This window comes from Pelophylax lessonae, assembly GCF_965119305.1.
Source record: "Pelophylax lessonae genome assembly, chromosome: 2".
Taxonomy (NCBI): Eukaryota; Metazoa; Chordata; class Amphibia; order Anura; family Ranidae; genus Pelophylax; species Pelophylax lessonae.
The window spans coordinates 654,658,119-654,672,250 of record NC_138769.1 but is presented as its reverse complement, the minus strand read 5'-3'; the positions used below and the strand labels follow the sequence as shown (position 1 = coordinate 654,672,250).

General features: G+C 40.0%; 1 protein-coding gene across 1 annotated transcript in view; it reads right to left on the bottom strand.

The window, feature by feature from the left end:
• Positions 1-14,132, bottom strand: part of LOC309548228 (guanylate cyclase soluble subunit beta-2-like) — a gene marked incomplete at its 3' end in the record, with an annotated part of 70,561 nt that overhangs the window by 35,663 nt on the left and 20,766 nt on the right. Inside the window, exons 3-6 of the mRNA XM_082248180.1 lie at positions 12,269-12,429; positions 10,338-10,437; positions 5,142-5,338; positions 940-1,052 (exon numbers count right to left, since the gene is read on the bottom strand). Of these exons, the coding sequence (XP_082104306.1) occupies positions 940-1,052; positions 5,142-5,338; positions 10,338-10,437; positions 12,269-12,429 (571 nt within the window). The remainder of the gene's footprint in view (positions 1-939; positions 1,053-5,141; positions 5,339-10,337; positions 10,438-12,268; positions 12,430-14,132) is intronic.

The following is a 14,132-nucleotide window of genomic DNA, read 5'->3' as shown; positions in this document are numbered from 1 at the left end:
TTAACTTGTCTGCAGAGTGCTACATAAACTTGTAATTCTGTCTCTGCTGACCCCACAGTCCTCAAAGCTGCCAGTGAACTACGAGCAATAAGCTGCTGCAAATTTATTGAGAAAAACAAAAGCCAACATTGCAATTTTATAATCTATCTAATTACTATCCCCTAGAACAGGGGTGTCCAAACTGCGGCCTTCCAGCTGTTGCGGAACTACACTTCCAATGAGGCATTGTAAATCTCTGACATTCACAGACATAACTAGGCATGATGGGAATTGTAATTTCTGAACAGCTGGAGGGCCATAGATTGGACACCCCTGCCCTAGAAGGATCAGAGGCCTCCCACAAATTTGACACCATGTTGTTGGTGTCTGTCACATGGATATCCTCTAGAGCAGGGTTTCTCAACCAGGGTTCCATGAAACCCTAGGGGGTTCTTCCTGAGGTTGCTAGGGGTTCTTGAAGCAATAGGCAACTTCTGCCTCTCAGATAAGTTTCCAATAACACCATTGTTCCTTTTAGCTGTCTGTAAGGGGGTAATTCTGCCCAATGATGACAAGAGTAAGGAGAATTCTTCCCACTCACTGTCACACTAATGTATCATGAGTTGTAGATTTTTAATTTTTAACAGGGGTTTCCCGAGATCGGAAATTTTTTTCAAGGGTTCCTCTGTATTGAAAAGGTTGAGAAAGGCTGCTCTAGAGGTTGAATGTACAAAAAATACCTTCATGTAAAAAAAGTATACTTGTGAAAGGGAGGATCAACTAATCTAAACCCTGAGTTTTCAGTAGAAACTACATATACATATAACTTAAGACTGCCATACTTCTAACGAATCTAAAATCTCTGGAGGTATTTCCTATGTAGCATCAGTGTTAGGTTCATAGGTAATGTTGATAGATGTGAGCTGGGTGCAGTAGGAGATCTTACAAACTGCAGGTCACCAACCTCTTCCGAACATGACCACATTCCTTATGATATCCCAATGGGACTTCTTTACGGGACAGCAAGATAATATCTTATTTACATCTGTGCTTATTTCCGTATTGTTATAATCCTGTTGGTGTAAAAAAAAAAAAAAAAAAAAAGAATGGGTAGCTGTGTAATATTCTAAAACATTGCACAACATTAGAAATATTAAACACGGTCATTTCCTATAAACTCATGTTCTATAAAGTTCTACAAGCACATTTGTCAAGTAGTGGCCACTGGCCAGGTATAAAAACTAAAGTGCAAAAATGATTAGCACACCAAAAAGTACCGACTTCAAAACTTTAGTTGCAATAACAGGATCTTTAGCACTTGGTAAGCATCAAAAACCACCGACTGTGGCTTTCTTTCTCAAAGTGACAGATGTTAGTAAAGTTTTGAGGTCTTTACCCATTGTTATGCTGGCCATTTTTCTACCTTGGATTTCACGGTATTACCGTTGGCAGTGCACCCTCCCTAAAGCATTTAAAGGTACTGTGCAGGATGTATTCTTCTGGTTGTAAAAAATGCCAGCTCCCCTAAAATGACCCTTGGCATTAATGTGATCCTAAATTACGATGGCCACGAGTGACCCAGCTTTTGCATGAAATGCCTTTGAAATAAGTACCACAATGAATGGACAACTATCACTGGAGGGTTCAAAGCAACAACGAGTATTTATGAATCTTTTCAGGATTCATTACCAAACACTGAGATTTTCTAATGTTTGCCAAGAACTCCCTAAGATAAAAAGGAGCACCATGTGTTCAAATTTTGTATCAATAAAGCATTTCAACAAACATGGCTTGTAACAAAATGTGATAAAAAAAAGTGCTATACAGTAAACCCCCGTTATATCGCAGTTCAGATTTTGCGGTCCCAGTATATTGCATTTTTTTTTTTTTTCTGTGGACCTATTAATATTATTTTACTAATTAAATCATTGTTAATTAAATCATTTTGTGTTTTCCATTGCTCTTGCTCTGTCTCTCACTATCTTTTATGTGTTTAAATGTGTTTCTATTGTTTTAAAAGTGTGTTTTAAAGACCTTAAAATGCTTTTAAAAGTACAGTTAAAAGTTATAAAAACGTGCCTACAGTTTATTTAAACAGGGTCTTTCTATTTTGCGGATTTTCACTTTTCGCGGGCGGGTCCGCAACGTAACCCCCACGATGGAGGGGGGTTCACTGTTGTGCTTCCACAAATACCAACACGTAAATTGTGTCAAACTATTTCAACAAACATGTAACATAAGTGTATTCCTCTTTTCTTATCTTAGGAAACATACGTAAGGTGTGAGCTGGAGAGATTGCTATCACATTGAGTCGGGTTGTAGCCAGCCCGCACATAACCAAATGCCATTTATACTTGTGTCGGTGGAGACACTTTTAAATACGAGTGCATAATCTTTTTAATAAAGTGGGAACATTTTTTTAAAGGATTTTATGCTATGCCGAGTTTATTTCTTTTTCATTGATTTTCTCCTCGCTTGGAATAGCCATTGAGATTGAGAGGAGGGTTTTAAATGATTGATCACAAGGTCTGCAGATTGTCACTCCCTGTAAAGAAAAGCGCCTGTTTGCTGGCTTATCATATTACCAGCCATTTCACCTGGTGAGTGAGTTTAACATATGTGGTGGTGGATCATTCACTTGATGTGGTAACAACATTGAAAGATAAGAGGAATACACTATTTCTTCACATCAACTTCATACGATTTTGGGCACTTTGTTTTTATATGAACAAAAATCTTTTTATAATTTTTGGACTGTGAACACTAATGATAAGTGGGCAAGTTCCAGGGCACAGGGCAAGCGAGTGAGGCTGCCTTAGGGTTAATTAATTTATATATGTGTTAGTTAGGGTAGGTAGCTCTTTCAATTTAAAAAAAATAAATAAATCTTTAATGGGGTCAGTGTAGCTTTAATTACTGTGAGGAGCTGGTCACGGGGAGTTATGGCGGGAAAAACGTGAGCTTCTGGAAGGTTCATGTTGTAGGATATATAAAGCCCTGCGTGACTGACTTTCCCGCAGTTTGTCCTGGATCGGCTTAGTTAGCTCACCCCCCACCCTGTCGTGGCACCATTATGTGGTTTTGTCACCCTTGAATCAAGGGTGTTGAATGAATTATTTGTTTATCGTTCGAGTTCTATGACTGAGCGAATTTTTAAGGCTTGAATTTCAAAGTTTATTATCTATTTATTCTTATTTATGTTTTAATAAAGTTTTATTGGATTCATTTATACCAATAAAGGTGCCGCAGCCATTTTAATACCATCTTGTTTTGTGTCTGTTTATTTCAAATATTGCTAAGGATATATATTTGATCTGAAGGTGCGGCCTACAATCCCATGTATTTGTGGGTATTTGTGGAAGCACTGTAGCTGTTTCTTGTTACATTTGTTACATGTTTGTTGAAATAGTTTGACACAATTTACATGTGAGTATTTGTGGACACACTATTGCGCTTTTTTTTTTATCACATTCTGTTACAAGTCATGTTTGTTGAAATGCTTTATTGATACAATATTGGTTTAGCATTTTTTTTTTTTTTACATTAACACAGTGGGATCAATCATTTTAGCACTTTAAAGAGGAGTTCCGCCTGGAGAAAAAAAAATTAAAAGTCAGCAGCTATAAATACTGTAGCTGCTGACTTTAAATATATAGACACTTAACTGACCAGGAAGCCCGCGATGTCAGCACCGCAGCCGATATTCAGATTGGCTGCCAAGTGCTGCCGCCACCATTCTTTCTAAGGTAAACCGGCAATGAAGCCTTTCGGCTTCACAGCCGATTCCCTACTGCACATTCGTAAAGTGCGCTGCACATTCTCATAGGCTCAGCGGCGGGGGGAAGGAGAAGGAGGATGGAACTTCGGGTGGATGCCCCCGTGGCGCTGTCTCCCGGAAGTGGGGAAGGGTACCTGTCAAAAACAGGTGCCCATTCCCCCCTCTCTCTGAAAGGTGCCAAATGTGACACCTGAGGGGGGGAGGAAGCAAATGAGTGGAAGTTCCACTTTTGGGGGAAACTCCACTTTAAGGATTAGCAAAGCATTTATTCGGGTACACTTGTATACAGCGCTGTCAATTTGTTTTGCCTTTTTGTGATTGAGGTACTCTCAGTAAGATAGCAGCAGACTAATCACCACCTAGGCGCAGTCATTTGTTACATCTTTATGTGTTCAAATACATAGTTACATAGTTAATCTGCTTGAAAAATGACATAATTCCATCCAGTTCAACCCACAGACAAAAAAAAACAAACACAAATTGACTGGAAAAAAAAAACTACAGCTGATTGCTGTGCTCTTAGGGTGAGCAGGAAAAAAGCAAATGTCTCACCATTCTACCCATTGTCATAAATGAGACATCTCCCTATCTGTGTCCATTTTAAAATCTCTATTTACATATCCACAGACAAAATGACTCCCCAACTTTGCAATGCCAAAGCTTTACTCATTGCATTATGGGATGAGTTCATGGGACATGCATGGTCTACCACCAAATGGAAACACTGTAGGGGGCTCCAGGTGGCACTGGAGAATCTCATTGCTGAAAAAAAGGTGACATGCTGTAAGCTGCTGGAATTCTATCATAGTTTGTATGGTCTAAGGTTTACATTAATATTAGTCTTACTGTTAGATAGTCAAGCCCTGTATCCCTAATAGACAAGCTCAAAAAGTGTTAGGGCTCTTTCACACGGGCGATCCGATCAGATCCGCCTGTCAGTTTTTTAGGCGGATCTGATCGGATCCTCCATGCAGCTCTATGGGGCAGCGGATGTCAGCAGAGACACCTCCGCTGACACCCGCTGAAATCCGTATCCGCTCCTGTCCGTGAAATCTGGACGGATGGAAACCCTATTTTTCCATCCGTTCAGTGATCGGATCGGATGAGAGCGGAAAGGCGGTCCGCTCTCATCCGCCCCCCCATAGAGAGCAGCGGGGGCTGTGACAGCTCCCTCTCCGCACTGCAAGCGGAGACGGAGCTGTCATCCGCCTGCTCAGCGGGGACCGCGGATCGATCCCCGCTGAGCAACACGGATCCGCCTACGGAGGCGGACCGTGTGAAAGAGGCCTTATTAAAATGTTAAGACCACTTTAAAAATGTTGTTTTTTGTTTTTTTGTTTTTTTTTTAAATAAAATCTAATACATCTGTGGTGAAAATTGCTACCTGATCTTGAAGAAAGCAATTTTTATCTTCTATATTTTGCCTCGGTCTTATTGTTTTCTTTTGACCTTCTGTATTCTGGAGAACTTCAAATATAACATGTTCACGCTTCCCAGTGCGATCCTTCTCCTCCGTCTGATAGACAATTCTCATGGTTATTTCGCTGTTAAAGAAATCTTTTGCCACAGATTCTATTATCCCTGTGAAAGCAGATAAAACAATCAGGGCAATTGAAACAGGGAGAAGATTAAAGTTCAACAGAAATTACAGAAAAGCCTATGCAGTCAGATGGACATTACATAGTTGCATAGTTACATAGTTAGTCAGGTTGAAAAAAGACACAAGTCCATCTGGCTCAACCAATAAAAAAAACAAAAAAACCGTAATAAAAAACCCAACCATACAATCCCATAAACACAGTTCTATACCTGCAGTTGATCCAGAGGAAGGCGAAAAAACCCCAGCAAAGCATGATCCAATTTGTTAAAGCAGGGGAAAATAATTCCTTACTGATCCCCCGAGAGGCAATCTGATATTCCCTGGATCAACTTTACCTATAAATATTAGTACCCACTTATATTATGTACACCTAGGAAAGAATCCAGGCCTTTTTTAAAGCAATCTAGTGAGGTAGCCAGAGCCACCTCTAGAGGGAGTCTATTCCACATTTTCACAGCTCTTACGGTGAAGAAACCTTTCCGTATTTGGAGACGAAATCTGTTTTCCCCTTGTCCTCTGTGATGACCTTAAAGTGAACAACTCAACACCAAGTTCACTATATGGACCCCTTATGTATTTATACATGTTGATCATATCCCCCCTTAATCTCCTCTTATCAAGAGAGAATAAATTCAGTTCCTCTAATCTTTTCTCATAGCTGAGCTCCTCCATGCCTCTTATCAGTTTGGTTGCCTTTCTCTGCACTTTCTCCAGTTTCCCGATATCCTTTTTAAGAACTTTTGCCCAAAACTGAACTGCATATTCCAGATGAGGTAATACTAATGATTTGTACAGGGGCAAAATGATATCTCTCTCTGGAGTCCAAGCCTCTGTTAATACAAGAAAGGACATTGCTTGCTTTGGAAACCACAGCTTGGCATTGCATGCTATTATTAAGCTTATGATCTACCAGAACACCCAGATCCTTCTCCGCTATGATTTCCCCCAGTTCTACTCCACCTAGTATGTATGATGCATTCATATTCTTAGCCCACAAGTGCATAACTTTACATTTATCAACATTAAACCTCATTTGCCACATAGTTGCCCGTGCATTGAGTTGCCAGTGCATTGAGGTTGGCTTGTAAGCTGGAGACATCCTGTAAAGAAGTTATTCCACTGCAAAGCTTGGTGTCATCTGCAAAGACTGAAATGGTACTTTTAATCCCAGATCCTATCCTATATCATTTATAAAGATATTAAAAAGTAAGGGTCCCAACTAGGACATTGTTCTAGCAACCACCATTTCCATAGTCTTACCTCCACTTATCTAATAGGCTTAATATACAGTGCAGTCTAAAGGGCACCAGTTAAAGTGATATTAAAGGCTTATTTTTTTTCTTTTAAATAACAAACATGTCATACTTACCTGCTCTGTGCTGTGGTTTTGCACAAAACAGCCCCACTCCTCCTCTTCTTGAGTCCCCCGCCGGCACTCCTGGCCCATCCCTTCTGCCGGGTGCACCTAGAGCAAGCAGCTTGCTATGGAGGCACCTGAGCAGGCTTGCTCCCCAGCAGCTGCTCTGTCTGTCCATTCAGACACAGAGTGCAGCTTGCCCCCGGCCCTTGCTCTCTTCTCATTGGCTCACTGGCTGTGATTGACAGTAGTGGGGGCCAATTGCTCCCACTGCTGTCTCAGCCAATGAGGAGGCAGAGACCCTGGAGAGCCACTGCTCTCCTGCACATTGCTGGATCACAATGGGGCTCAGGTAAGTAATAGGCGGGACTGGGGGAGCTGCTGCACACAGAAGGTTTTTTACACAAAGGAAAATAACCTTGGGCCTATGGAACCACTTTAAGCTGGGTATGCACTAGCAGAATTACATTAAAAATGTTTAATTGTGCAAACATTTCTTTGATTTTCTATTCATTAGTAGATTGAAATCGACTTCTGTTTTTGACCACAGTGGTTACAAATTTTGAAGAAGCAGGATGAGGAAAGTGCAGTCATTTCAAAATCAAATTTTAAAAGCAAACAAAATGTTAAAGTACTCTAGAACGAAATTCGTCAGGTCATCAAATGTACTGAGAGTTTGTACACCTTCTTTGGACAAACTCTAATTCGCAAATCTAGTAGTGTATGGCCAGCATAAGACCTAGTGCTCTCAGTAATCAGCATTCAGTAACATAACTGATCTTACTTTCCCCATTCTTCTTTTTTTCTGTACAATAACACTTGTGTAACTGTTAGAGTGCTAGAGTGTGAATTCAGCAATTGGATTTACACTTTATGTGTGTTAATAAACTTGAATTTGCCACCAGCTAAAAAACAAAATACAATTGTATGGATGTGCTGGTACCTCTCCTAATGAAATTATAGTGCCAAGTGCAGATGATCCACTAACACTATTACACTATTGTTTTAACCACTTTAGCGCCGGAGGATTTGGCTGCTCAAAGACCAGTGCCTACTTTGCGATTTGGCACTGTGTGACTTTAACAGACAATTGCACGGTCGTGCGACGCTGTACCTAAACGAAATTGACGTCCTTTTTTCCCACAAACAGAGCTTTCTTATGGTGGTATTTGATCACCTGTGCAATTTTTTTTTTTTTTTTGCACTATAAACAAAAAAAAAATAGAGACAATTTTGAAAAAATAACAATATTTTTCACATTTTTTTCCAATTCTCCCAAAAAAAAACAGCGGGGTCGGGAGCGTGCCTCCGGCGGCGCGTGCTCTCCCCCTGCAGGCTCCTGGGCGAGCGACGTAGTACTACATCGGTTTGCCCAGGAGAGCCAGACTGCCGCAGTAAATGCCGCAGTAAATGTACTTGCGGCGGTCCGCAAGTGGTTCATGTGTGCTTAGATTGACAGATTCACACATACATTACTGTGCAAAAGTTTTAGGCAGGTGTTAAGAGATGCTGTAAAGTAAGAATATATTGTAAAATATATTTTGTAACTGTTTACAGTATTTTTATCAATTTACAAAATGCAATGTGAGCGAGCAGAAGAAAAATCTAAATCATATCAATATTTGGTGTGATTACCACTTGACTTCAAACCAGTATAAATTCATACATTTGCACACTTTGTACACTGGCACAGTGGTTTTGTAGGATTAGTGTCAGGTATATGATTATCCATTTATTCCAAGCAGCCAGGTGCTAATGACCATCAATTTCATATGTACGTTGAAACACAGTCATCAACTGAAACAAAAACAGTTGTGTAGGAAGCTAAACTGGGTGAGGAACAGCCAAACTCTGCTAACGTAAGATTGTAGAAGACAGTTTCATGCCATGGGTCTTACACCATGGCAAGACTGAGCACAGCAACAAGATAATGACCCCAAATATAGCCAATGTCATTAAGAAATATCTTCAGCATAGGAAAAACAAAGAGTCCTGAAAGTAATGGTTTTGGCCCTCACAGAGCCCTGTTCTCAAGTCTGTCTAGGAATACCTGAAAAGATAGAAGGATTTGAGACAGCCTACATTCACAGATCTGTGGTTAGTTCTCCAAGATGTTTGGAACAACCTACCTGCTGAGTTCCTTCAAAAACGTTGTGTAAGTGTACCAATAAGATTTGATGCTGTTTTGAACACAAAGGGTGGTCACACCAAATATTGGTTTGATTTGGATTTCTCTTCTGTTCATTTGCTTTTCATTTTGTTAATTGTTAAAAAATAAACTATTAACATTTCTATTTCTGAGTGCATTCTTAAGGTGGTTCTAAAGGCAGAAGGTTTTTTTTTTTTGTTTTTTTTATCTTAATGCATTTTATGCATCAAGTTAAAACCTTCTATGTGCAGCAGCCCCCTAATACTTATATGAGCCCCATCTCAATCCAGCAACGCTGCAGGAGAGAATCGGCTGATCTGGGACTCTCCCTCCTGATTGGATGAGACACAGTAGCAGGTGCCATTGGCACCAACTGCTGTCATAGTCATTGAAGCCACTGAGGAGAGAGAGAGAGGGTGGGGCTGAACCACGGCTCGGTGTCTGAATGGACACCGAGACCAGCAGCTCCGATGCCCCATAACAAGCTGCTTGCTGTGGGAGGAGAGGAGAGATTGGCGCAAACAGATGGTCAGAACTGTATACAGTTTCTATGCATAGAGCAAGGTATGGCAAGGTGGGCTTCGGTACACAAAGTCCGGTGTGGCTTGCTAAACACTTTGATGGCTGCCTCCAGTGAAGGGTGAAGTAACCCTGTATGACCCAAAACAAGAAGAGAGAAGACCGGGCGCCGATCTAAGTGTAGCAATAAAACATTTTATTAGCAATAGCAGGAGTACTACTCACAGGAGTACGTTAAAAACAGGCATCTCGATGGTGGGTGTGCAGAGTTCGTCCGGGGGGTCCTCCAAAAGTCCTGTTGGAGCTGGTGCTGCGAGGGATAAGCTGCGGTCTCCTGGTGCGGGACGCGCTGATCGCTCTGTGTCCTACGGACTCACGCTGCCGGATCAACACAGAGCGATCAGCGCGTCCCGCACCAGGAGACCGCAGCTTATCCCTCGCAGCACCAGCTCCAACAGGACTTTTGGAGGACCCCCCCGGACGAACTCTGCACACCCACCATCGAGATTCCTGTTTTTAACGTACTCCTGTGAGTAGTACTCCTGCTATTGCTAATAAAATGTTTTATTGCTACACTTAGATCGGCGCCCGGTCTTCTCTCTTCTTGCTTGCTGTGGGAGCACCCAGCTGGAGGGAGGAGCCAGGAGCTCCCGCGAGGGACCCGATAAGAGGAGGATCTTGGCTGCTCTGTGTAAAACCAACTACACAAAGTAGGTAAGTATGACATGTTTGTTATTTTTAACACAATAAAAAAAAAAAAGACACTTTAGTATCACTTTAATTTACAGCATTTTCTCACCTGCCTAAAACTTTTGCACCGTAGTGTACATCTCTTCTAGCATTTGATGTATTTAGTAGTTAGCCAATCTGGGACTGCACAGTGCCACTATTAGTTCAACATTCTTATGTTTTCTGACCATACCAAATACAGGAGAAAGCCTAGATATGCCCACACCTGGCACTATATGATAAAATCCACTTCTATCCGAGTAGTAATGAAGAAACATGGCGCCATCATTTCTTTTCTCCACTCGAAAAGATGGTGCATTCATTTCCTATGGAATATAGGTGGTTATTAACATCATATTTACAAATGATTGGTCAGCACTCAGTAAGGCACAAGAAACTTTAAACAAGTGAACACTGTCTGTGTGCATTCATCGCTGGGGAACAATAGGCTAAAATAATCTAACCCTGCTCATAGAATTTTCTCTGAGGACAGTATACATGTTTGTTGAGGTATGTGGTTTAATGCGATTTCCCATAGACATACTGATGCTTTCTGCATTCTTTAGTACTAGGCAACTTTTATCTTTATTATTACTTTAACCACTTTAGCCCTCAAAGGATTTGCCCCCTTTCTGACCAGGCCCTATTTTGCGATTTGGCCCTGCCTTATTTTAACTGACAATTGTGTGGTCCTGCGATGCTGTACCAAAACAAAATTTACGTCCTTTTTTTCCCACAAATAGAGCTTTCTTTCAGTGTTATTTGATCACCTATGCAATTTTTATTTTTTGCGCTATAAACAACAAAATGAGTGACAATTTTGAAAAAAAAACAATATTTTTCAAATTCTGCTATAGGACATTCTCAAAAAGAAAAAATGTAAAAATCAAAATTTTTTAACATTTTAGGACAATTTGTTTTCTACTACATATTTTTGGTAAAAAAAATCACAATAAGCGTATTTTGATTGGTTTGCGCAAAAGTTATTGCATCTACTAACTACGGGAAAGATTTATGTCATTTTTATCGTTTTTTTTTTTTACTAGTAATGGCGGCGATCTGCAATTTTTTGCAGGACTGCGACATTGCGGCGGACAGATCAGACACCTAACTGACATTTTTGACACTTTTGGGGGGACCAGTGACATTACAGTAATCAGTGCTAAAAATATGGACTGTTAATACTGGGGGTGATCAAGGGGTTAAATGTATGCCTAATGCTTACTGACTTGTGTGTGTGGGGGGGGGGGGGGGGTTCTGTGACAGGCACAGAGATCGCAGTTTCAGCATAGCTGCCTGTCACTGAGAAGATCCCCCTGCTTTGTTTACATAAGCAGGCAGGTCTTCTCTCCGTTTACCGGACAATCGTGGGAGGGAGGAAATTGCCGCCTCTCCTCCCACGGCCCGACTCCCACTGTGTCTAAACACAGCGGGAGCACCCCTTCCCCTCCTGTTACGTAGTACTACATGACTGGACCCAGGGGAGCCGCACTGCCGCAGTAATATTACTGTGAGCAGTCGGCAAGTGGTTAAGGACACATAACATAAGCTTACTAACATTTTTGGTGGTGGGGACAGTGTTTTCTGCCATGTCAAGTAACCAGACTTTTTCAGGTTATGACCAGATGACTACTACACCAATAAAAGCAGTCACCATCCTCCATGTCCATCTAGTTCAACCAACAGAAAAAAAAAAACCAAAGAGAAAAACCACCATTCACACAATCCTATACCTACACTTGATCCAGAGGAAGGGGAAAAAAATTGTGGTCCAATTTACTCTAGCAGGAGAAAAAAATTCTTCCTGATTCCCCTAGAAGGCAATCAGATATTGGATCAACTACCCCCAGGCGTTATTACCTATAAATGTTAGTATCTGGTTATATTTTGTGCATTTAGGAATGCATCCAGCTCTTTTTAAAACAATCTACTGAGCTGCATGCCACGTTCTTTATTGTCAGAGCTACCATATTGGACTAAACCTGCAGATAATTGGGTGGGGACAGTGTGCTCCTTGAACTCCACATTGGGACTCTCTATACAGGAACCCATTATGAGAGCTAGGTACAATGAGAATAAAATGCTGAAAAAAAAATAAGATCAACATTATTTATAGAATTCAATAAATACCACGTAAAATGTTATAGTAGGCATTACCTTATAAGAGAGTGTCAGAAAACTGTGAAGGGCATCTAGATTCTCAATAAATTCTGTTAGATTTCCCCCCAATGTTCTTAACATTCTGTCATATCCAGATTTCTTACAAAAGGAGAAGAAATATTCTCCAAATAGCTTTAAAACTTCTTCCTCTGATACATCTGAAAATCCAATGATACATTTATACTGTTAAAAGTTATGAAGTTTTCAGTATGATTTACAGAGTTAACTACTTAACCTTCGGAAGGATTTACACCCTTAATGACGAGGTCATTTTTTGCTATTCAGTACTGTGCTACTTTAACTGTCGATTGCGCTGTCATGCGACAGTGTACACAAATTACATTTTTATCAATTTTTTCACACAAATAGTGCTTTATTTTGGTGGTATTTGTTAACCACTGGGTTTTGTTTTTTCTACTTTCTGTTTTAAGACATATTAAAAAAAAAAAACAAATTTCTTCATAAATTTAGGCCAAATTGTATTCTGCTACATGTCTTCTGTAAAAAATAAAAAAAACCCCAATAAGTGTATATTAATTAGTTTGTGTGAATGTTTTAGTGTCTACAAACTATGGTATATACTGTATATCCTATAATAATCAATCAATCCTGATGTACTCACAGCCTATCTAATTTCTTGAGGCTCTTAAAATGCTAAGACAGTACAAATCCCCCCCCCCCATATTACCCCCTTTTGGAAAGTAGACAGTCTAAAGCATTTAGTATGAGGCATTGCGATTTTCTTTGAAGTTGTCATTTTTCCTAACATTTTTGAGAAATTAAATTTTTTTTTTTTTTTTTTTTTTTTTTACAATTGTTTTTTTTACTTTCACCAGAGCAGTACAGCATCATCATATGACTGGTGTGCAGTGATCAGGGATTCTGCTGACAGTATGTATAAAAAAACAAAAACAAAATTACATTACAATTTGATCAGGGATCAGGGATTTTATTTACACTGTTATTGCTTAACAGTGATGATTACTTTATAAGCAATAGCTTTAGCTGTCATAAATACAGTAGGTTAACATTCATGAACAGCTTGATTACGGTTGTGATCTGTGATTGGCTACAGTTAATCACAAGGTACAGGTAGCCAGGTACTATGTGATTGCTGTGGGTCAATCGCAGATCACAACTCTAAGCAAGCTATTTATGAATGGAAATCCATGCCTAATCATATTGATCACATGATACCCAGTTACCAATTATTGTAATACGCTGTGTCCAATGGATGTCACTGGGAAGTGAATAGGGGTAAAATTTGCCAACAAGTACACCTATGTCCAGAGATGTATAGTAACTAAGTAGAACTACTTCACTACTGTACTCAAGTACCGAAAGGCGGTATCTGTACTTTCCTGGAGTAGAATTTTTTTCTCCTACTTTCACTTTTACTTCACTACATTTTTTCGATGATTTCAATACTTCTACTCCAATATTTTTTTTTTGTGCTGCATAGTTACTCATTACAATTATAAAAATTACCACTGCCAGAAAAATGTCATGTGTAAATCAGCGCATACGAAAATAAATGCTACTGTATGTATAAATAAAATGGTCTACATATCTGCTGTTAAGGGGAAAGAGAACCTCCCCCAACCAAGGAGAGTCACAAGCGTACATAGACCTTTTTTCTGGTAAGAGGCTGGTTTTGCTTTTTTCACTGGAAGTTGAGAGCACAGGTTTTGCAGTTTTGTTTCACTGGAAGAGTATTTTTGGATATTATTTTGCACTTACATTCATCCGCTGGGTAAGGGGGAAATCCACAAGGTGGGGGGAGTCTGCACCTATTATTTGGAATAGCACCTGTTTGATTCCTGCACCTTTGAAAATATATTCATCTTGTTTTGTCACATAT